Source organism: Giraffa tippelskirchi, chromosome 5, assembly GCF_054371585.1.
Source record: "Giraffa tippelskirchi isolate mGirTip1 chromosome 5, T2T-mGirTip1v1.2.pri, whole genome shotgun sequence".
Taxonomy (NCBI): domain Eukaryota; kingdom Metazoa; phylum Chordata; class Mammalia; order Artiodactyla; family Giraffidae; genus Giraffa; species Giraffa tippelskirchi.
Genome location: NC_137279.1, coordinates 173,093,565 through 173,118,459, shown reverse-complemented (window position 1 = coordinate 173,118,459; position 24,895 = coordinate 173,093,565). Strand labels below are relative to the sequence as shown.

The 24,895-nt window shown below is 41.6% G+C and overlaps 1 protein-coding gene across 2 annotated transcripts in view; it reads left to right on the top strand.

Annotated features, from left to right (window-relative positions):
* CMPK1 (cytidine/uridine monophosphate kinase 1) overlaps window positions 1–5,713 on the top strand; it is a 35,446-nt gene extending 29,733 nt beyond the window's left edge. For both annotated transcript variants that reach the window (XM_081492835.1, XM_081492834.1), the window contains 4 exons: window positions 1,518–1,670; window positions 2,961–3,037; window positions 3,273–3,369; window positions 4,619–5,713. In XM_081492835.1, coding sequence (XP_081348961.1) covers window positions 1,518–1,670; window positions 2,961–3,037; window positions 3,273–3,369; window positions 4,619–4,660 — 369 coding nt within the window. In that variant the 3' untranslated portion in view covers window positions 4,661–5,713. The remainder of the gene's footprint in view (window positions 1–1,517; window positions 1,671–2,960; window positions 3,038–3,272; window positions 3,370–4,618) is intronic.
* The last annotated feature ends 19,182 nt before the right edge of the window (window positions 5,714–24,895 follow it).

Below are 24,895 nucleotides of genomic sequence, written 5' to 3'. Positions count from 1 at the left end.
GGTTGGATGGCATCACCAGTTCAATGGACATGAAATTGGGCAAACTTCGGAGATGGTGAGGGAGAGGGAGGCCTGGCATGCTACAGGCCATGGGGTCTCATGGAGTCGACATGATTTAGCGACTGAAAAAACAACAACTTTCTAGTCATATCTCCTGCCACTCTCTACATGCATCCTAAAGTTCACCTCTACCAGCTTATTTCAGATTCATCAAAGCTGTTCTGGTTCCTCATTTCGGAGCCTTTACTATCCAGTTGACATATTCTGGAGTACCTTGATCCCTGCCTGCCTGCATTGTATTATTCGGAATTCAGCTTCACTGCCGTCCCTTTGGTAAAATTCTTTCTGGCGGTTTCACAGATAGTTTGTGCTGGCTTCTTGGTTTTATCACAGCATCCTTGCATACCTCAGTATAGTACTTAGCACACTGACTTACACATATTTGTTAACCACTGGACTATAAGCCTTCCAGGGGCCATGGCCTTGCTCTTCATGTTCCCTGATGGTTATGTCTTGAATGAGTGTATGTTGAATGAGTAGACTATCAGTGTGCCCCTTCAGATAGCTTCTACTACCGTAATTGGGATAGAAATGCTATAGCAGGGACACAAAAGCGTTCTGTGACAGCTTTGTGAATATTGGAGATGCTAGATGCTAGGATAAAGCCAACCTCCAGATAAAGTAATTCAGGTCCTGACAGCCGTTGTTCTTCTTGAGGAACCAGGATTGTTTGAGCACTGAGGGAACTGGTTGTTGGTTTGCTTTAGAATAGAGATTCCTTTGGAGTTTGTCAAAGGCATACATCTGTGCTTATCCCGTGGTGGTTGATAGTGAAAAGAATTTACAGATTCAAGATCTGTATCTCCCATTCACAGATTTCCACCTTCTACCTGAATTCAGACTTTGGAAGAGGATGGTGAAATAATTCTTACAGTCTTTCTGAATGTATTGTTTCTCTTGCTACTTGTGTTTTGGGATAGCCAGTGGCATTTAGGTTTAAATTAGCTTCAGTTATGACAAAAAAAAAGTATTGACTCCTACACTAATAATTAATGCTAACAATCTCTTTATATGTCCAAAGTTTTTTGCAGTTGTACTTGAATTACTGCAGAGAATCTGAGTACCTGTAGAAGCAGTGTACTTCCTACCATAGCTAAATGACTTCGGAAGAGGAAAAGGAAAGCAAGATACGGGTCTCTAGTGGCTGGAGCAAGAATATTGATTAATGCTTATTTTTCTTTTCTTGCTGTTTATAACTTCATGAAAATAATACATGCTTACTATAGAAAAATTTTAAACTATAGGAAAAAAACTGTGTGTGTATGTGTATAAAATGGGAGAGGGATATATACCCATAACTCTTGCCGGCTGGAGGCAAACATGTTACTTCCCTTAAATTTTTTTTTCCTGTGTACCCTCCACACTTACCACTTAAAGAATAATAATGAAACATACTCTGCTTAAGAAATTGCATTTTGTTAATGTAGCATTGAATTCAAATCTTCCTTTTTCTTTAGGAAATGGATCAGACAATGGCAGCCAATGCTCAGAAGAATAAATTCTTGATTGATGGGTTTCCAAGAAATCAGGACAACCTTCAAGGCTGGAACAAGACCATGGATGGGAAAGCTGATGTATCTTTTGTTTTGTTTTTTGACTGTAATAATGAGGTAATGAAAATCTTCATCTGCCAACATGGGCTTTTAAACAGCTGGTGGTCAACTATTAGAGAAAAAGAAAGTGATTTATTTTACTTAACATTTACATTTTACATTGGCAACAGTATTTTTTGAACTGGTAAGTTGGATGGACAGAACAGCACTGTCTTACTGTTGAATTATTGAAAGCTGTTTGGCATCAGCAATCTTGTGGGCCTAAAATTTGCCTTGTTTTCAAAATAACAAGAACTTGTTTTGTTTTGAATTAAGAATTGACTCATATAATATATTAGGTAATGAAGCTGCACTGTTATTTCTTGAATAGACACTATTATCAGAGAGTATCTTGCCTTAGGGTGTTGTTTAGTGAAAAAGAAACACATTTTGGGGAAGTTGGGAAATCTTTCTTTTTTAAAGAAACACGTAAGATAGCCTGATTTGTCTTTTAAGAGCGAAATGATAGTGAAAAAAGCAGGAAAGAAGACTTCTTCTTTCTGGCACTTCTAATAACATACTCAGACATAGTTTTGAATAGCTGAATGAATTTCTTGGAATCCTTTTTTTGGTGGGGAATCATTTAATTAGAAGACCTGACTCTGTTTGACAGCTGTAATATAAACTTTATTAAATTAATGCCAACAGCCTGAAAGAATAAGAATCAGCAGTAGTGCCTTGAAGGAAGTTGACTATTCTTAAGTTGAATTGCAAATGTGCTTGTGGTAGAGAAACTTGCTGCAGCTTTTGAGTTGTTTTAAAATGTAACTCTCTTCTTCCAACCCCCAAAAATATGTTTTCACTTATTCTTCAAAGTTACTTTTAGAATGTTACCACAGCTTTATAACTAAGGAATGTTTATTCACGATTAACAAGGGATACTTTATTCAAATGCAAATATGTTGACTCAAATATTTAGATATTTATGGAATTATTGAAAAGTAAGCAAAAATGGAACAAAGTTTGAGGCATGTAATTCATACCTAATAAGTTAATAATATATCCTAGATGGAACCATATACATAGAGATCATCTTTTTATTGCGGTTTGAAAAAAAAATACACAGGAAAAACTGAATCATGAATGAATTCTTATTATGCTCTGTACTTATTTAACCTAGTTTATATAAATTGAACCACATGTTTCAACTTTGCATGTTGATTGATGAATTAGACACATTGGATTTAAAGCAGGGTTTTGTTGGTAATCTCTTTGAACTTTCTTCTCTTTTCAGGTTTAAAAGATTGCCAAAAGACTGCCAAATTAATATCTTTTAAGAAATAACTTTTTATATATTTCTGTTTTTAGATCTGTATTGAACGATGTCTTGAGAGGGGAAAGAGTAGTGGTAGAAGTGATGACAACAGAGAGAGCTTGGAAAAGAGGTATTTTGCAGTTTTTACCCATGGCCACTGTGCCTCAGTTTGGAACTTGAGTAGCAGATTCAACACTTACCCCATTTTGGTCCAGAAAAAGAAAATGTCATGCTTAAATATATAGAATGGCTTGTCTAAAAAGATGATAAAGGAGGATGTCATTTGGGTTTTATTCTGTATTGTCCTCTGATCTATAACCGGGGAAAGTATCCTTAGGACCTTGCAATATTTGCTTCTTTTGCAGAATTCAAACCTATCTTCAGTCAACAAAGCCAATTATTGACTTGTATGAAGAAATGGGAAAAGTCAAGAAAATAGACGCTTCTAAATCTGTTGATGAAGTGAGTAACCCTAGCCTGCCTAAAAGCAAAGTAAAATGTGATTTTGGGCGGGGAGGGAAGCAGTATGCAGGAGAAAAAGAAATACAGTGTTATGACAGATTATTTTGCTTTTTAGAACACTGGAGACTGAAGGAAATACTAAGCTTTTCCTTCTTTTTCTAATTGAAATATGTGTGTTTTATTGATTTACAATATTGTGTTAGTTTCAGGTGTATTTTTGAATAGAGTCTAAAGTGGGTTTTACAATTTCAGACTTGTTCTTTGTAAGAAGTGGGTGGTTTATTATTTCCAACCTCTTTTCTTGAGCACTGGAAAATTGGCATCTTCAGAGCTGTGATTTGGACCATCATCTTTTTTAAAAATCTGTAACATGAAATCATCTAGCTGAATCGCCCCAACTGTTTTCACCACTTCCATCTTTAGAGTATGTAGCTCCAGAGGTGCAGGGTTTCCACAACTCAACGCTTGTCTCTTCCTTCATGAATCAGTGGTCTCTGAACTGTGGTTTGCAAGCCCTCAGTGGTCAGTCACTATTTTTAGTTTCTCTTAAGTTCTAGTATCTCTGATTCCCTGAATCATCTTCCTCTGGACCTTTAAAAAAAAAATGGTTTTTTTGTATATTTTTGACTGGGTTGAGTCTTAGTTGCGGTGCACAGGATCTTTCATTGGGGCATGCAGCCTCTCTAGTTGTGGTGCATGGCCGCTCTAGTTGCAGCTCATGGGCTCAGTAGCTGCAGTGCACAGCTTAGTTGCCCCGTGGCATGTGGGATCTTAGTTCCCCAACCAGGGATCAAACTTGTGTCACCTACACTGAAATGTGGACTCTTAACCACTGGACCACCAGGGAAGTCCCTGGACCTTTTTTTTTTTTAATATCATATAGTCATTTCTGACTATTATCCGTGTCTGCTTCCTACAGAGGTGAGGTAATACATCAGAAGACATAGTGTTTTAGAATCAGAACTAGGAAGATAAGCCACTTCAGTTTATTTTCTATCATGTTATTGGTAGCCTGTTAAGTTTTTTTTGTCCTAAAAGCACTAATAAAATTGAAGTATCATGTTCATAATTTTATATGTGTTGTTTATGATATTGTACTACTGTCTAAAGCAGATGAAACTAAGAAATTATGTTTTTTTAATGGTCTATTTTGAAAATTAATATAAAATTTACTGTTTTAACAGGAACTTAGCCATATGATGTTTTAACAATATCTGCTTTTTTAAATTATTATCTTTTTCCATTTTAGGTTTTTGATGAAGTTGTGAAGATTTTTGACAAAGAAGGCTAACTCTGAACCTGAAAGCATCCTTGAAATCATGCTTGAATATTGCTTTGATAGCTGCTGTCACAACCCCCTTTTAAGGCAATTTTAATGTTTCATAATTATATCTCAGTTAATGGCTAGAGAGTATATAGTAAGACAAGTTAAATTTTTTATCTTCAATTAAAAAAAATTTTTTTTTTTTTGGTCACAGGAGTAGACAGTGAATATGAGTCTAACTTCATCTTAGCTATGGTGCTCACAAAACAAAGAAGGGTATTAACTAGTTTTTGTTTTTATTCAGAAAGAATATCCCTTGTATAGTTTGTGCCTTTTGTGAGCAAAATTTTTTAGTATGTGTGAATATCCCTCTAGTAATTGCAACATGTTTGAATTAGGGATTCCCTATGTCTTCTTTCCTTTGCAGGTTTTAAATTTCCAACCTGCTTAAGTGAATTTGTGGACCAAATTCCAAAGGAACTTTTTGTGTAGTCAGTTCTTGCACAACGTGTTTGGTAAACAAACTCATAAAATTAAGTCTTAGAAGTGTTTTAGTATTTATCAAATAACTGACTGTTTCCTATAGAAAAGGTAAGAAAATTTAGACTTTGTTTTACTACAGCTTGTACAAAGTTGTGTGACAGGGCATAGTCTTTGCTTCCAGGATTGGGATGGGGGAACGGGGGGTTCAAAGCCTGGTGGAATTGTCAGCTTTATTCTGACATAAATTTGAGGGTATTGGTCAGGGATCACATCTAATGACATGTGTTCCTTTTGCTCTATTATACAATGTTGTTAATGATTAAACTTATCTCAACAAAATTCGTAGCAGTGGAACCTTGAAATGCATGTACTTAGATTTATAAAAGTGATTAGGTTAGTGTTTTAGTAATACTTCAAAATGCTTTTGTTTATTTTCTAGATTAAGTATAGGGTTTAGTACAAAGCAGAAGAAATTTAATGGTTAAATTTTCCATTTGTATTTTATTGTCTTGAATACTTTTTTTCATAGTTGTTTAAGAAGATTTAAAAATCATTGCACTTTGGCCAGAAAAATAATAAATTTATCTTATAAATGTTTGATTCCCTTCCTGGCTACTTTTATTCAGTAAATTCTTCTTTTTCTTTTGGCATCATGTTGAAGTAAAAGGTACAGAATTTTACAGAGCTATACAGTCCAAAGGAATTTTCTCTTAAGTTTATTCTTCCTTTAAAAATCTCTGAAAAATTTGTTTTCTCCTTATCTTTTTCTGCCATCACTAATACAGAATGATATCCAAGGTTCTTAATATGAGATTTATTAAAATATTTCTCATTTTCAGCACTTATGCTGTTTGGTATATGGGGTTAAGTTGGGCAAGGAATTTAGACTTTGTATAATTAGATTTTATATTTAAAGTCATTGGGAATAGTGAGGACAGTTTATGAATGTTCTTATATTGTAATAGGTTTATTTATTTCTATGTGTATTATGAAATTTATTAATGATGAATTTGCAGCATACCATAGAAAACCAGACCATCTGACCTGTCTCTTGAGAAACCTGTATGCAGGTCAGGAAGCAACAGTTAGAACGGGACATGGAACAACAGACTGGTTCCAAATAGGAAAAGGAGTCCGTCAAGGCTGTATATTGTCACCCTGCTTATTTAACTTATATGCAGAGTACATCATGAGAAACGCTGGGCTGGAAGAAACACAAGCTGGAATCATGATTGCCGAGAGAAATACCAATAACCTCAGATATGTGGATGACACCACCCTTATGGCAGAAAGTGAAGAAGAACTAAAGAGCCTCTTGATGAAGGTGAAAGAGGAGAGTGAAAAAGTTGGCTTAAAGCTCAACGTTCAGAAAACTAAGATCATGGCATCTGGTCCCATCACTTCATGGGAAATAGATGGGGAAACGGTGGAAACAGTGTCAGACTTTATTTTTGGGGGCTCCAAAATCACTGCAGATGGTGATTGCAGCCATGAAATTAAAAGATGCTTACTCCTTGGAAGGAAGGTTATGGCCCACCTAGATAGCATATTTAAAAGCAGAGACGTTACTTTGCCAACAAAAGTCCGTCTAGTCAAGGCTATGGTTTTTCCAGTGGTCATGTATGGATGTGAGAGTTGGACGGTGAAGAAAGCTGAGTGCCGCAGAATTGATGCTTTTGAACTGTGGTGTTGGAGAAGACTCTTGAGAGTCCCTTGGACTGCAAGGAGATCCAATCAATCCATCCTAAAAGAGATCAATCCTGGGTGTTCATTGGAAGGTCTGATGTTGAAGCTGAAACTCCAATACTTTGGCCACCTCATGCGAAGGGTTGACTCATTGGAAAAGACCCTAATGCTGGGTAGGATTGGGGGTGGGAGGAGAAGGGGACGACAGAGGATGAGGTGGTTGGATGGCATAACCAACTCGATGGTCATGGGTTTGGGTAGACTCCGGGAGTTGGTGATGGACAGAGAGGCCTGGTGTGCTGCAATTCATGGGGTCGCAAAGAGTCGGACACGACTGAGCGACTGAACTGAACTGAACTGATAGAAAACAAAGTATCCATAAGTACTGTAACATATTGACCGCTAAAATCTGTGTTAAAATTATCTTGGGGGAAAAAAAAAAAAAGATTATCTTGGTTTCTGGGAAGAGATTGTAATGAATTCTTATCTAGTGATATAGTCTAGCCAACACTGAGGATTTTATTGGTAGTTCAAACAGCTGTAGTCTGAAGCAAGAGTAAAGACTTAGGATTTTTGAGACCATTCCTACTCACATAAGTGAAGAAATCCCCATCTGATGGGGATCTAAATATTTACATTGATATTGTGAAAGCAAACTAAGGTTTTTAAGAAGACTGCTGAGACTAGGCGCTTTGCTTCCTTTCATTAAATATCTTTCTGTGGCATTTAAGAACAAAAACCCAGAAACATAGTAATTAAATTACTGAATTATGAGGCTTTGCTTTTCAAGTAGGAAAACATGTTAGCAATATTGAGTTTAGCAGTTGATTGAGATACATCTGACTTCACTAGTTTGGTTGTTCCATTTATTAAAGATAGTTATCAAGAACCTTTTGACATTAAAGACCCCAAAGAAAGCCTTGCTGTTTTTAAAAAAATTAGCCAACATTATTTTCATTCAGTGATACTGGATGTGTATGAATTATTTAGTGAGTAATCCCAACAAATTTTGTGCTACGGCCTTTGCCTTTTGCTGGTTCAGATTTCTATTCTCTCAAGCATATTGAAGATCAAGAAGTATCATATTTAGCATGTGAGTCCTCAAAGGAAAAGCAGAGTTCAGGATCCAAGAGAATTTTCTGCTCTGTGTGTTATGTTTATGTGTCTTGAATTAAGCAGAAAGCATGACTTTATCCCATTCTTTCAAGACTGAATCCAGATTGAGGCACAAGTAGCCTAATTCATTACTGGCCTGCAATATCAATTGCTGTCTCTTTGAGGGGGAAATTGGCAGCAAGCAACATGTATCAGGATGCAGGGTTTTTTGTGGGCCTATAGCTTTGTCCATGTAATTTAAGTGGTTGCCTGACATTCCAGCGGTCCCTGGAGATAATAGTGGCTGACAGTATTGGCCAGACAAGGTCAGCTTCCTTTCCCTGGAGGTTTGGTGCTTCATCTACAAATATATAATTACAAAATACAATACAAAATACAAATATATATCTACAAAAATATAATTGCACAGGCCATAGTGCTACAACTTATACTCTGTCTTCCAAGAGTTTTCTGTATGAAACTAAGACTCTGATATGGATAGACCATCAGATGTTTTCTGTTGGCTAACTTATTGTTCTTATGTAGCTTATTGCAGTTTTCCATAGCCTACTTTCATACTTCAGCTTAATTAAGTACTCCTTAATTCTGAACATTTTTTTAAATGAAAGAAAGGAAGTTAATTTACTGTACACTGAAGAAAAAGGCAAAAATGGTCCTAATCAGTTATCCCTTTATTTCTTCATCTCTGACTTCATACTCTCTTGGATTTAAGTCTACTTTCCTTTGAAAAGGTGTGGTTAGTTTGATTGTGATTTTAATTCTGAATGCTAGCTAAGTTCTACAGGTCACCATCTTTCCTGTTCTGGGAGAGCTGAAGGACTAAGTTGAATTTCTGGCTATTATACTATGCTCTATGTCAGCCATGTCAGCTGCAGGCTATCACCAGGGCTCAGACTTTTATGGGATCCCTGCCATCCCATTCATTCTTCAGGAGGCTTTTATGACTTTGCCTAAGACCCAGGCATAAGAGAAGAGTGCTCAATTATTTTGTACTATTGAGGGAGACAAGGGTAATAAATCAGCATTTCTCTAAGTGGTGAGGTTCTTGCAGTCACAGGAAATTGTTTTTTATTTTGAGATATATTTTGAGGTAACTCAATGCAACTTCCTAACACTGGCTTTTGACACCAACCAGAGGAAAAGCAGGTTACTATATCCTAACACTAATGGGAGATAACCCTAAGAAACTTTAAGAGCTGTCTTCTCCACAGTGAAGTCACGCAGTTAAGCAGCATACTGTGGAAATAGTAGATATATTCTCATTTGGTTGATTCATTGGAAAAGACCCTGATGCTGGGAAGGATTGGGGGCAGGAGGAGAAGGGGACGACAGAGGATGAGATGGCTGGATGGCATAACCGACTCGATGGACATGGGTTTGGGTGGACTCCGGGAGTTGGTGATGGACAGGGAGGCCTGGCGTGCTGCGATTCATGGGGTCACAAAGAGTTGGACACGACTGAGTGACTGAACTGAGCTGAAAATGAGAAAGTAAAATTCAAAAAAAGCCATGTATGGGACTTATCTGGTGGTCCAGTGGTTAAAGACTCTGTGTTCCCACTGCAGCAGGTGAGGATTCAACCCCTGGTCAGGAAATAAAATCCTACATGCCGCACCAACCAAAAAAAAAAAAAAAACCATGTATGTGAGCTTTGGGAAGACTCATAGTTCATTTTAAAAGGCTCCCTGGAAGAAATATACTTTCAGTAGCAGCGTCTATGAAATAATGGGGGAAAATTGCTACAGTGGACTCAGGATGGACTTCCAAGAAAACTCCTGAATTGGATAAGTTTCCTTAGTAGTTGGTAAATCCTTGCAACCCTTTGAGAACTATGGGTAGAACTGGCCATCCCACAGCCAGCTGGCTGGCTCCAAGGGCTTCCTGAGCCAGAGGGGAAAGACATTGAATCGGTCCAGCAGTTAGTGCTGAAAAGCACAAGCTGTTGTGCATGGCTCACCCTAGGTTGTTTATTAGTTTTATAAAGGAGCATTTTCATAAGTGGCTCCAAAGCAGCTGCCAGAACTTGGCCAGAGCACCTATGAACATTACAAAGCTGCATCAAAATGGCTTTGTCAAAATATGCAGAAGAGCACAACCATCATCCTATCCTCATCTGGGATGGTGGTCAAGATGAACACATTATTTACATTATTTAAGGGGGAACATGCTAAAGTTTCATGGCTAACTTTCAGATTGAGTCAGTATTCCCACATCAAGATGACCAAGTTAAAACAGTGGTATCAAAAAACCCCTGGTGTCAAATGCTGTGTCAGAATGTCTTTGTCATATTCAATATCAAACATGGTTGAGCAGAGACTGTATCTGTATTCCTTCCTCTGTTTAGGGCTTTTATGTAGGTCTGATTAAGTACTGTTTAGAGAAGGAGCTGACTTGAGGCTGTTGTTACTGTGTGCTAATGGAGGATTCACAAATTTAGAGGATGGGATAGGAAGAGGGTAGGGAGAATAAAACCATTTGTGTAGAGAAGTGGAGTTGATTGAGCCCTGTTCTACTTCGTACATGTTGGCTTTTGTAGGAACTTACTTATTCCATCCATAATCACTCCTACCAACCACCAGTTCTTAATCTGTCCAGAAGTCTTCCTGATCATAAATCTCATTCTCATGCCTCTCCATGAGTATTCTGTTAATGAAAATATGTTTCAGCTGTTAAGGTGATGCCCTTAACACCATCTATCTGTTTACTTTTAACTTGTGGTTTGAGTAATTTCATGATGTTTCTGAGTTTAGATTGTGTCTTTGACTTAAGAAGGCAGCCGTTTTATAGTCATCAGCTAAATTATGCTTTTATATGATAATACACAAATTATGGCCAGTTGCTAAAATAACAGATGCAATAGGAGGCATTATTACAGTGTGTGATCACATTCATGCAAGGGTCTGCCATCTTCATTGAGTTAATTGATCACATAGCAAGCCAAATTTCAGAGATGCTAACCCTGTGACTGAGATCAGAGAGTCGGCTAAAAATTTGGTTGTCCATTCCTTCAAAATATCTTTGAGGCAGACTTGTTAGGAATACAGTATACAACCCCTGGTTTCTAAACTGTATTCTGTTTCTGTAGAGTGCTTTTAATTATGGAGAACCTTTTTACCTCTGATCTAATTTTGTTTTCCCAACAAGGCAGGTTGGGATGATTCACTTACCAACCTGTTTCACGGGTGATTAAACTGAGGTCCAAGGAGCCCAAGTCAGTTGCCCCATGATCTTGACAGCTTGATAGTTGTGAGTCTGGAACTGGAGCCCAGACCGCTGGACCTTACCACATCTGCCTCCTGTCTCTCTAATAGTCCCTGCTGCCCTGTACTTAAGCCCAGTTTTGAAGTGTGACTCTAATACCTTACCAGACTTCCTCTGTCACTAGCCCGTTACCGTCATTTATCTTCTCTATTGCACATATGTACAATTTATGAAGTTTTCTCGGTATACTTCCTGTTGATCTATGCTAGATTACAAGTGCCAGGAGAGCAGAAAGGTTGTCTTGTCTTGTCATCTCTGTTTTCCAGGACCCGCACATTGTTGTCACTCAGTAATTATACATTATATAATAGTTCTTGATAAATGGAGTCTTTGGGAAAGAAGTCTCTAAAAGGTCTTAGTTGTATTTCTTTATTCTCTTACTAACTTGACACAGAGTATATTCTTAATAGATTTTATTATTAATACATTTTATTGGTATTGAAAGAAGGAAAGTGTCTCCCTCAATGCCCCCTGCCCCCAGTTACTTAGAAGCAGAATTAGGCCTAGAACCAGCTCCCATTGCTTAACACCAGTATGCTTTTATCCCCATCATTACTATCAAGGACTTGGGAACGCAAGCGATTCATCTTGTGATGCACCAGAACCTATACTTTTTAATAGATTTCATTCATGTGCTTCAATTTTAGTCAATGTCTTTTAAACCTTTTTTTTTTTTTTTAAACCAATGCTGGACTTCCCTGATGGCTCAGTGCCAATATAGGAGATATGAATCCTATCCCAGGTCTGGGAAGATCCCACATGTTATGGAGCAACCAAGCCCATGTGCCACAACTACTGAGCCTGTGCTCTAAAGTCCAGGAACCACAACTACTGAGCCCTTGTGCTGCAACTCCTGGAGCCTGCGTGCCCTAGAGCCTGTGCTTAGCAACAAGAGAAGCCACTGCAATGAGAAGGTCACTCATCGCAACTAGAAAGTAGCCCCTACTTACCACAACTAAAGAAAAGCCTGTGCAGCAATGAAGACCTAGAACAGCCAATAAATAAATAAAATTATAAATAAAACTCTTTTAAAAAAAGAGAAAAACAATGCCTGAGACTCCAGAAATTGTGATTTAAGGTTTCCCCAGGTGAATCTAAACCAGTGGTTCTCAAACTTTCAAATGTATCAGAATCATTTGGAAGGCTTGTTAAACCCATATTGCTGGCCCACACCCAGAGTTTCTGTGATTCAGTCTATTTGAGGTGTGGTCCAAGAACTTGTATTTCTTTTAAAGTTCCAGGTGATGCTGGTATAGGTACTCTGAGAACCACTGTGCTAAACAGAGTGGCTAGAGGCGATATTGGAAATTCCCAGCTTTGCTTCTTTACAGGCAAGGGATTACGTCTTCTTGATCTTTGTTTCTGTAATGCCTAGCATGGTGCTCAATGAGTGATGAGTTGACAAATTGATAACAACCTTAATGGAAGCTTACAGAACAAACATTTGCCTAGCCTGCCATTCCTGCAGCTCATGGGTTTGGGGAGAGAAGTACTTTGAGAAAATCGCAAATGGTCCCCCACTAAAGAAGTTGTCAAATGAATGCCAACTTGACATAGTGGAGCTGCCTTCATCTCACTTAGCAACTGTCACTGTCTTAAAAGTTAAGGTGAGCCCAGGAGGCCTCTGTCACTTTCTTTAGCCTCAAGAAAAATGGAGTAACTATGTTTAGTGTGTGCTTGAGGGCAGAGCAAGGGCATCGGAAGCAACGTAAGGAAGACCTTTGAAAGTCAGAGCCACCCAACGGTTAACTGATCTGCTTGAGAATTTGATGAGTTTCCCATCACTGGAGGAAGCAGAGCCTAGGAGCCTGCTCTGTAGAACGCTTTAGAGTCTTCTAGCCCAGCGATTTATTCACAGACCATCCTCTTCAAGTTGTAATCTCAATCTGAAGTCCACCTGAACCCCAGCCACATTCTCTGATCTCTCCTGAAACCCAGGACACAGAACAGCTCTCTGTCCATAGAAGTGGGGAGGAGAGACTGAGAAATGAGACTCTTTCTTCACATAAGAACTCAAATAATGAGAAGTTTCCCTAAACTTCTGTTTCTGCCTCCCAGGGCCCCTTCCCAGCACCTAGGATAGGTACTCAACGAAGTTTGCTAATGGTAATACTGCTGGTGGTCAGGAGGTACCTGATTTGCATTGGAGGAGAGAAGTGTGTTCCAAGAGAGGGAAAGAAACAGCACTAGCAAAAATATGGCAGTGAGACTGCTTGAGGGGCAAGGGAGACCGTGTTCCAAACAACAGGAGATGGGAATATGCAAAGAGAAGGCAGGGAAATACAATGAACAAACCATAAAAGCAACCAAAAGAATATAGATTTGTCCTGTGTCTGTTTAGCTGCATCCAGACCAGAACCTGGATAGCAGCTAGGCTGGATGAGCTGGTGTGACAAACGCTTCTCAGATTTTGGAAGCTGTACTTTTCCTCCCCTTACCCCTCCTCTTTATTCTTCTCTTTCTCTTCCTCGCTGTAAGCTGTCCCTTGAGTTCTATTCTGAACTCTTAATGGTTTTTCCATCTCGCTGGGGACAGTGTGCAAACCCTCCTTGGCTTGGCCTGGGTTGGGACTGGGCCCAATGCCGACTCAGGCAAGCCGGAGAGAGGAGGTGGCTCCCAGCAATAAGCAACCCACAGAATTGTGTCTGTTATTTAAGAAAAAGTTTCTGGGTTTTCGGCTAATTGCAAAAATACATAATGGATGCTTTTCGCATCTGCTAGTTATTCTCAAACAGGCCTGCATCCAAGAGCAAACTTTAAACAAACAATAAGATTATGAAGCTTAACTATTTCAATGTGTGACAGAAAAGAAAGCCAAGGCCCCCAAATTTGCATTAACACACATGCTCTCAGACACGAGCAATGGGACAACAGATACATATACAAATATACAGATGCAGAACCTGGCAACAGTGCACACAAATACATGCTTGAGTACTAGTACATACATGCATGCAAAACTCAAAACATGTGCTCAATCACAGGCATCAACACACATACTCAGACACAGACAAATGCACTTGAATGTACTCATATGGGCTTCCTTGGTGGCTCAGATGCAATGCAGGAGACCCAGGTTTGATCCCTGGGTCGGGAATATCCCCTGGAGAAGAGCATGGCTACCCACTCTAGTATTCTTCCCTGGAGAATTCCATGGACAGAGGAGCCTGGTAGACTATATAGTCCATGGGTTGCAAAGAGTCATGTACATGCCTACACAATTGGGCAACACAAGCACACAGACACACAACCCCAGATACTAATGCAACAAGTGGCCCTCCAAGGTGGGTGAGTGGGTCCTCCCTGTCCAGAGGTAAGTGAAGTACTCAGCTGGGCACTGGCTATGCCTGGGTGTTATCAGGTGTAGTTATTCAGTGTGGCCACCAAGGGGCACCCAGGATCTGTACTGCATCCACTTTTTTTTTTTGCTGGTACTGTCCCCAGTCAGTTTTTTCTATACCTATAAGCCTGCAGCTTCCTGTATTCATTCTCACCTTGTCTCTGTCTCGTACCATGGAAACAAGCGCAGTCTCCTTCCCTTCTCCCTCCTAGCCGAATGCATACTTGGGAACCCCCTGCTCATTCCTCAGAGTGCTCTTTGGAGAAGTGGATCTGTCAGGTTTTGATCATAATGTGACCTCTATCAAAACTCTCCCAGGAGCACCTGTCAGAAATCCCACCTACTTTTCAAAGTCTACTTCAGCATCTCCCCATGTAGGACAGCCAAAGTTAACCATGTGTGTTAAAATAATTGAATGGATGAGTTAATGCCCCGCTCACACCTGACTCCGCCTCTTGCACTGACTTCAGCTGGAGAGGTCTCTCACCGTCTAGCACCTGTCTCCAGGCTTTTTGTGCACTTTTATGGAATGGATCCCAGCATCAAAACACAGTGAAGGCAGAAAGAACCCAGATGTCATGAAGTCAACCCTTTCTGGCATCCCTGACAGGTAGCTACCCTAGTAAAAGAACTTGCCCTTCCCTAATCAGCCCCCCTCACTGGGTCTAGAAAGTTCCTCTGTGTTCTTCCTCAATAAACATTCTCAGAGCTCCTTCTTCATGACAGGGGCTCTGGCAGGCTCCAGACAGACCAGGATTCTGCCCTTCAATGAATTAGCAATCCCAGTTCAGTTTAGTCGCTCAGCTGTGTCTGACGCTTTCCAACCCCAGGGACTGCAGCACGCCAGGCTTCCCTGTCCATCACCAACTCCCAGAGCTTACTCAAACTCATGTCCATCGAGTTGGTGATGCCATCCAACCATCTCATCCTCTGTTGTCCCCTTCTCCTCCTGCCCTCAATCTTTCCCAGCATCAGGGTCTTTTCCAATGAGTTAGTTCTTTGCAGATGGCCAAAGTATTGGAGTTTCAGCTTCAGTATCAGTCCTTCCAATGAATATTCAGGACTGATTTCCTTTAGGATGGACTGGTTGGATCTCTTTGCAGTCCAAGGGACTCTCAAGAGTCTTCTCCAACACCACAGTTCAAAAGCATCAATTCTTCAGTGCTCAGCTTTCTTTATAGTCCAACTCTCACATCCATACATGACTCCTGGAAAAACCATAGCTTTGACTGGATGGACCTTTGTTGGCAAAGTAATGTGTCTGCTTTTTAATATGCTGTCTAGGTTGGTCATAACTTTTCTTCCAAGGAGCAAGCATCTTTTAATTTCATGGCTGCAGTTACCATCTGCAGTGATTTTGGAGCCCCCCAAAATAGAGTCTGTCACTGTTTCCACTGTTTCCCCATCTATTTGCCATGAAGTGATGGGACTGGATGCTATGATCTTTGTTTTCTGAATGTTGAGCTTTAAGCCAACTTTTTCACTCTCCTCTTTCACTTTCAGCCAGATGCTCTTTAGTTCTTCACTTTCTGCCATAAGGGTGGTGTCATCTGCATATCTGAGGTTATTGATATTTCTCTTGGCAATCTTGATTCCAGCTTGTGCTTCATCCAGCCCAGTGTTTCTCATGATGTACTCTGCATATAAGTTAAATAAGCAGGGTGACAATATACAGCCTTGACGTATTCCTTTCCTGATTTGGAACCAGTGTGTTGCTCCATGTCCAGTTCTAGTGATGGCTTTAATCAGTATGGTATGAGGTATGCAGTAGTATGGTAAGTACAAAGTGCAGGAGAGGATGTAATAAACTTTCCAGAGGAGTGAGGTGGGGAGTCAGGGAAATATTTACAGAGGGAGCAAGAGCTGAACTGAGACTCACAGAATGAATAAGAACAATCATCATAGTTCTGTTTACTGAATGTTTACTGTGTTCATGACTGCTCGTCTTCACAGAGGTGAAATTCTAGTTCTAGCCCAGGTCTGCCTAGCTGCAGTCTGAGAGCCTCTGGGCTAAAACACATCTTAGAACATAAATAAACTAAGAGTTTGGGGGAGGCATGGAAGGGAAAGTCATGCCAGATGTCTTAGTTTTCTATTGCTGCCTAATAAATCATCCCAAACTTGGTGAATTTAAATGTCACCCACTTGTTACCTCACAGTTGTGTAGGTAAGAAATCTGGGTTCTCTGCTCACAGTGTCACAAAGCTTAAATCAAGGTTTCATTTGGAGGATCAGGAAGTAATCCACTTCCGGGCTTCCACACTGTTGGCCAAAGTCAATTCCTTGCAGTTGTAGGACTGAGATTCCCGTTTTCTTGATGACCGTTGGTCATGGGACACACTTAGTGCTAGAGGCTGTGCTCAGGCCCTTTCCACGTGCCCCCTCCATTTTCCAGTCAAGAAAGACATAATCTTCGTCATGCTTCAAACTCCTGACTTCCTCTTCTGTCACCTGCTGGTCTGTCATCTTTAGTGCTTTGTTTATAGATGGATCCCCAAACTTGGAAACTAATAAACTGCTTTGCATGTAGTTGTGTTACCATCATTCATTGAAGAGGTAGTGATTCCTAGAATGCGTATTCTTTCTTATACCACTTTTTCCCTTCAAATTCCTAACTGCCTCTTAGCTCTCCCTCATATTTATCCCGTCTCTCTTTCACCCAGTTTCCCTCTCTCCCCAGAGACTTCCTTCCCAGGCCTTCTATTCTCATGCTCTATTGTGGTCTGCTAGCGTCCAAGCCTGCTGGATATCTGTCACTCCCTTTCATAGCTTTCTATGTGGAGTCCATGCTTTTCTGAAACACGGTTTCTTCTTTCATGGTTTAGGTCCACGTTTGTCTAGAGCACACCCTCTAAGTAACCCTGAGGAAGGGTGCAGAGGACATAAAAATTCTGAATCCTGGCGTCTCTCTCTCTCTGTCTTTACTGTATCTGTATAGTTAATATGACTCTATTCCTTCAGCACTTGGAGGCATTTCTCCACTAACTTCTAGTATCCTGTGTTGCTGCTGAGAATTCTGAAGTCACTCTGATTACCGTTCCTTTGTGATCTTTTTCTCTGTTTTTATTTTTCTTCTCTCTGAAAGGTTTTAGATCTCCTCTTTAAACCTGTGTTTAAAAGTTTCAGGATGTGGTATCCTAGTACAGACCACTTTTTCTCTCATTTTGGGGGCACATATTGTACTCTTTTAATATGGAGGCTTGGGGTTTCCTTGGTGGCTCAGTGGTAAAAAATCCACCTGCCAATGCAGGAGACATGGATTAGATCCTGTGGAAGATCCCATATACTGTGGAGAACTAAGCCCGTGTGCTACAACTATTGAGCCACAAGTACTGAGCCCACGTGTCACAGCTACTGAAACCCAAGTTCCCTAGACCCCATGTCTGCAACAAGAGAAGCCACTGCAATGAGAAGCCCACCCACTGCAACTTGAGAGTAGCCTCCACTCACTGCAAGTAGAGAAAAGCCTGTGCAGCAATGAAGACCCAGCACAGCAAAAAATAAATAAATAAAATTATAAAATATATGGAGGTTTTGTGAACTTTGTTTATGGGAAATTTTCTTAGGTGACTTTTAAATAATTTCGCTTCTCCATTTTTATCTGTTTTTGCTAGAATTTCTATCTGTTGGATTTTTAATTTCTTCTATTGGTCCTTTATGTCTCATATTTTCTCTCATATTTCAGTTCAGTTCAGTTGCTCAGTCATGTCCGACTCTTTGCGACCCCATGAGCTGCAGCACGCCAGGCCTCCCTGTCCATCACCAACTCCCGGAGTCCACCCAAACCCATGTCCATTGAGTCAGTAATGCCATCCAACCATCTCATCCTCTGTCGTCCCCTTCTCCTGCCCTCAATCTTTCCTAGCATCAGGGTCTTTTGAAATGAGTCAGCTACCTCCTTTTCTTTTTATTTTACTCTCTGAGAAATTTCAACTTGAAAACATTGAAACCTATTAAAATTTGAAATATATATTTAACTTTTCAAGAGCTCTCTCTTGTACTCTGGTCATTTCTTTTTTCTTCTAGTTTTTCATCTAGTTTTTATTTTATGAATATACTATCTTCTTGAATCTCCATGAGGATGCTATTAAGAGTGTAAAACTTTTTTTTTTTTTAGTTCTTTTCTGCTCCTTGCATTACTTTCATTTCCTTTCTATTCATATGTTTGTCTTACTGTCTTTCAGTTTGGTGGCTTTCCTCAAATGTGTGGCAATCTTTGGCTGTCCATTCATATTTACAAATGAAGTACTAAAGAGCTGCTAATTAGTCTGTATGCCTCAAGTTGATTGGGCGACTTCATTCAGTCTATAGCAAAGGACTTCCTCCACTCCCAACCCTGATGCTGGAACATGGGAACATTAGATTGTTCCAGAAGCCCCCTGGTATCCCCCTGGAGAGTAGATCCTAATCTCTTGGTGCTCTGTGCCCAAGGTTGGGGAGATACTGATCAGTGTAGACTTTTAATTAATCTGCAAGTCAAACTGCCTCCTTCCTTTACTGTTATCTTCCCCTCCATGCACTCTGTCCTGAGGCTTTCTCTGTTATGCTGCATCAGTTACTCCTCCATCTGCTTTCTATTGTCCTAAAATTTGTTGTAATATCTGGTCTACTAAGGTTACCTCACCCATTACCTTTTTTGCTGTGGGTTTACATCCTTTGTATTCATTTAAAAGTCGCTCAAGAAAAAGGGGGATAAAACAAGCAATCAATTTATCATACTCAGGGACATGTCAGCCCAAAGCTCTTTCTCATTATCCAGCTGATGATAGCACTGACCCAGTTGTGAGGTCCTCCAAGTATGTCTCCTGTGCTCTCTCTCTCCTCCCCTGGCCCCAGGCCCTTCTTCCTTACCTTTCAAGGCTCCTCCTTAGGAAAGGACTGTAAACTCTACTCTGAGGGTGCCTGTCAGATTAGAGCTTCAGAGTCTGCAGTCCCATTGGTTCGAACCTAATGGTGGGGGACTTCCCTAGCAGTCCAGTGGTTAGGGTTTCATGCTTGTGCTGCAAGGGGCACTGGTTCATTTCCTAGTTGGGGAACTAAATCCCACATGCCTTGTGGTGTGGCCAGAAAAAAAAGCAAGTAAATGGTGGGATCTCGGTTCTAGGACTTAGCTTAGGGAAGCTCTATCTCAGGCATAAGTGTATATCTTCCATGCCTCGAGGTGCTAAAATGATCCCATGTTACTCACTGGTGTTCAGTTCAGTTCAGTCACTCGGTTGTGTCCAACTGTTTGCAACCCCATGAACTGCAGCATGCCAGGCCTCCCTGTCCATCACCAACTCCCAGAGTTTACCCAAACTCAGTGTCTATTGAGCCGGTGATGCCATCCAACCATCTCATCCTCTGCCGTCCCCTTATCCTCCTGCCCTCAATCCTTCCCAGCATCAGGGTCTTTTCCAGTGAGTCAGCTCTTTGCATGAGGTGGCCAAAGTATTGGAGTTTCAGCTTCAACATCAGTCCTTCCAATGAACACCCAGGACTGATCTCCTTTAGGATGGACTGGTTGGATCTCCTTGCAGTCCAAGGGACTCTCAACCATCTTCTCCAACACCACAGTTTAAAAGCATCAATTCTTCAGCGCTCAGCTTTCTTTATAGTCTAACTCTCACATCCACACATGACTACTGGAAGAACCATAGCCTTGACTAGACAGACCTTTGTTGACAAAGTAATGTCTCTGCTTTTTAATATGCTATCTAGGTTGGTCATAGCTTTCCTTCAAAGGAGTAAGCATCTTTTAATTTCATGGCTGCAATCACCATCAGCAGTGATTTTGGAGCCCAGAAAAATAAAGTCAGCCACTGTTTCCCCATCTATTTGCCATGAAGTGATGGGACCAGATGCCCTGATCTTAGTTTTCTGAATGTTGAGCTTTAAGCCAACTTTTTCACTCTCCTCTTTCACTTTCATCAAGAGGCTCTTTAGTTCTTCTTCACTTTCTGCCATAAGGGTGGTGTCATCTGCATATCTGAGGTTATTGATATTTCTCCCGACATCTTGATTCCAGCTTGAGCTTCCTCCAGCCCAGCGTTTCTCATGATGTACTCTGTATATAAGTTAAATAAGCAGGGTGACAATATACAGCCTTGACGTACTCCTTTTCCTATTTGGAACCAGCACTCACTGGTGATAATAGCACAAATGTATCTTTCCCGGAGGACTGAGGGCTTCCCAGGTGGCACCGTTGGTAAAGAATCTGCCTGTCGATGCAGGAGACATAAGAGATGTGGTTTGATCATAAGTGGGGAGGATCCCCTGGAGGAAAAAATGGCAACCCACTCTAGTATTCTTGCCTGGGAAGTCCTATGGACAGAAAAACGTGGTGGGCTACAGTCCATTAGTTTGCAAAGTTGGACACGACCGAGTGCGTGTGTACACATGCGTGTGTGCACATGCGTGTGCATACACACAAACAGAACTGAGATGGGCCAACTATGGCTGGAGAACGGCTGCTACTTCTCTGCACCACACCCCCTGCCCCCAGACCTGGATGTGTAGCCTGTGCTGGCCGAGGGACTGTTGTTGTCCCTGACTTAGAGACTGTAAAGCCAGGTTGCCCTGGAGGTGACTCTGCATCCCAGGCCTCCCCAAGGAGGACTCCCTAAGTCTTGGTGTGCTCTAGCCAGAGGACCCCGTGCAGAAGGAGTTGAACAGCCAGCCTGGTTTGCCCTGTATTGGGCAGCTCCCCGGATGATGTGGGATTTTCAGTGCTAAGACAGGAAGGACATGCGCAAACTGGAACAAATTGGTCACCACACCTGCAGAAGATGGCTCCCTGTCCCAACTTGGGCTGCTTTCCATAGAGGAAGGCCTCACCAACTACTCTAAAGCTGATGGTCCGGGGTCCCACCCAGGCCCCTCCCATCAGCTCCTCTTCCTCCTTACTGAGCTCTAAGGGGCAGTCTATCTTCTCCCAAGGCAGAAACCCTTCTGCAGCCTCCCTCACGGGGCCCCTCAGCTCTGCCTGTGTCCCCAAAGGTGGAAGCTGGGCACTCCCAGAGGCAGCTATGTCCCTCATAAAGTGCTTTCCTGACGCCTCCCCTCAATAGCCTCAGCAATGATGTCAGGAACCACACATAGCAAGCTGGGTTTCTCTTCCTCATCTCAATAACATGATAAAATAACAACGATAAATAACATTTACAGACCATTTACTATGTGTCAGGGTTCATACTAAGCTCCTACTAGGTATCATCTCCTTTAATTCTCAGAATGAACTTAGAGCCAAGTTTTATTATTCCTAGTTTACAAATGAGGGAATTGAAACTCACAGAGGCCAACTTGCTCAGAATCACATGGCTAGTAGTAAATCCAGAACCTGAACTCAGACCTAGGAGTATCTGGTACCAAAGTCTAAGAGTTTGAAATGATTTTGATATGTCCAGTTTAAGCCCCACCTTCTCCAGGAAGTCTTTCCTGATCAAGTTTGCTTCTTGCTTCGGACTTTGACAGAAAATCCAACTTACTGTGGCTTAAGCCTTTAGAACATTATTTATTTACTTAAGTCTAGAGACTGTGAAGTAGCTCATAGGTAACAAGGACCATGACTCTTTCCCTCTTCCATATAATCATCCTCAGGCTGTGAGTATGGCAGATTACATTTTCCAAAGATGGAAGCAACAATATTTTCCATGCCCCTTGCTGTTCTGCAGTGTGACCCTGCCATGCTTTCATCAAGAGCTGAAAATGGAATATTACTCAGCCATAAAAAGGGACATAATGCCATCTGCAGCAACATGTGGACCTAGAAATTATCATACTAAACAAAGTAAGCCAGAAAGATAAAGACAAATATATGATATCACTTCTTTGTGGAATCTAAAATGCACCACAAATGAACATATTTATGAAACATAAACAGAGTGACAGACACAGAGAATGGACTTTTGGTTGCCAAGGGGGAGTGGGTGAGGAGAGGGAAGGACCGAAAATGTGGGATTAGCAGGTGTAAACTATTATATATAGGATGGATAAATAGCAAAGTCCTACAGTGTAGTTTCCCACTGGAAACTATATTCAATATCCTGTGATAAACCATAATGGAAAAGAATATATATATATATTATAGTCACTTTGCTGTACAACAAAAATTAATAACATTGTGTATCAACTATACTTCAATAAAGTTTAAATAAAGAGATGGAGTCTAATTCTCTTCCACTTGAATCTGGGCTGGCCTTAGTGACTAGCTTAACCCATAGAATGTAGTGGAAATGACATTTTGAACTTTGAAGGTTAGGTCATAATCCTTGCAGCATCTGTCTGAGCCTCTTAAAATGCTTAGTTAGTGCTTGAAACGCTCTCGGAATCCACACTGAGAGCCACCCAAGCCCCGTGAAGAGGCCCTGTGCAGGTGTCCTGGTCAGGAGTCCTGGCTGAGCTCTCACTGGACATCCAGCAGCAACCGCCAGCTGTGTGAGGGAGCCATCCAGGACATCTGGCCCAGGTGAGCCTGTAGATGCCTCCTGGCCTAGCCTCTACCAGAAGAGACCTCAAGTGAGAACCATCTATTTGAGCCCGGCCAACCTACCAAATGGCGAAGGATAATAGTAAACCGTTGTTTTAAGATTCTGCATTTTGGGGGTAATTTGTTACATAGCAAAAGATGACTGGAACAGTTGGCTTTCTTCCTCCAGCCTGTTGCCTCAAGTTATAAGATTGCTGCCTCAACTATGAGCATCATTATAAACAACCACATCTAAAAGCAGACATGACGGAGTGAGTATGTAGCAAAGGCTTTCTCCTTGAGTGACTTTGACTTCTATCTACCCAGAAGTCCCCCAGCAGAATCCCCCGTATTCTCAGTTGGCCAGAACTGGATCACACAGCCACTCCTAACCACAAGACAGGCTGGGTATAACCTCTTTAGTGGGAGGCCAGCAAAAGATTAGGAGGCTGGGAATCACTATTGTGTGGGCAGCCAACAGTGTCTCCTCTACTTGTTGATGCGATGGTTGTTCTAGGAGAAAGAAGAATCAGGTGGGGAAATGACCCTATGCTAAAGAAGGAGCCCTCACTGTTCCTTGCAGAAGTTGCCTCAGTGGGTACAAGCTTATCGAAAAATCCTTCTTTAGATGGAAGCATGGTGTACTGCCTGGAGACCTACTCTGGGAGGCAGGACCTGGCTCTAGAGCTTGCTAGTGGTGCAGTGTTAGTGGATGAGTTCCCCATCCTGTGCTTCAGTTTCCTCATCTGCACAATGAAAGGATTCCGTCCAATTCCTTCACACCAGGAGAAGCCAGGGCAAAAGGGAAGTGCTGGACGCTTACCATGTGTGGAGGCCGTGCACTGCCCAAGTCAAGTTCAGCAGAGCCTGCCTCTAGCCACAGATGTTGGGATTTGCCAAACAAACCCTAATCACTTAATGAGAAATGAAAATGGTGCCTGGTTCCTCCACTTAATTGCCCCTTTGAAAACAACACACGGGAGATTTATAGTAATCACCATAATCGCCTCGTAAAAACCCAAGAATTTGAGGACTGACACGCCTCATTTCTGGGAGGAATTAGAGGCAAAAAATTAAGGCAAGGAATTCTTGGCCTGCCTTGGCCTTGGCTCCCTGGAATCCAGGACCGTGCCCACAGAGAGCCTGCCACCCTCAACAGCCTCCTGGCCCAACCGAATATCACTCCAAATGCCTCACCACAGTATTTCCTTGAAAGCCTGCTCCCTGGGCCTCCTTGTCACTGGTACTGCCTGAGGAAGGTAGACCAAGTGCCAGAGGGCCCAACATCCCTGAGGCTCAGCTGGAGGACCTCAAGGAGGAGAGAGGAATCGTGCTGTGCCCACTGGCAACATCTGAGCTAGAGGATGGGAGGGGAGGGGAGATGCCAAGTGGGGAACACAGGCGGGCCCTAGCTCATGGAAAGCCACCTCTAGATTCTCTAAAGGCAACGGGACTCCTTGACAAGCAGGCGGCCGTCAGCAAACTGGGTCCAAGTCCCTGCTCTGTCTCTTCGTGGCCACTCACCCTGGGGCAAGCCATCTCAGGGCCAGAGCACTATGTTCTATTGAGTGAATGAAGAGTGGGGAGACAGCAGCGAAAAAGATATAGCCCCTCCCCTCATGGCACTCAGAGTCTGGTGGCAGAGGCAGACATTAGGCAAATAGTCACCTATAGGATGGGCTTTAGGTGGCTCAGTGGTAAAGAATTTTCCTGCCAGTGCAGGAGATGTGGGTTTGATCCCTGGGTTGGGAAGATCCTCTGGAGGAGGAAATTGCCAACTCATTCCAATGTTCTTGCCTGGAAAATCCCATGGACAGAGGAGCTTGGTGGGCTAAAGTCCATGGTGTCACAAAGAGTAGGACACGACTGAGCACGCAGGCACACACCTATAGGACCAAGTGACACAACTGTAGTAAATGCTGGTGAGCAC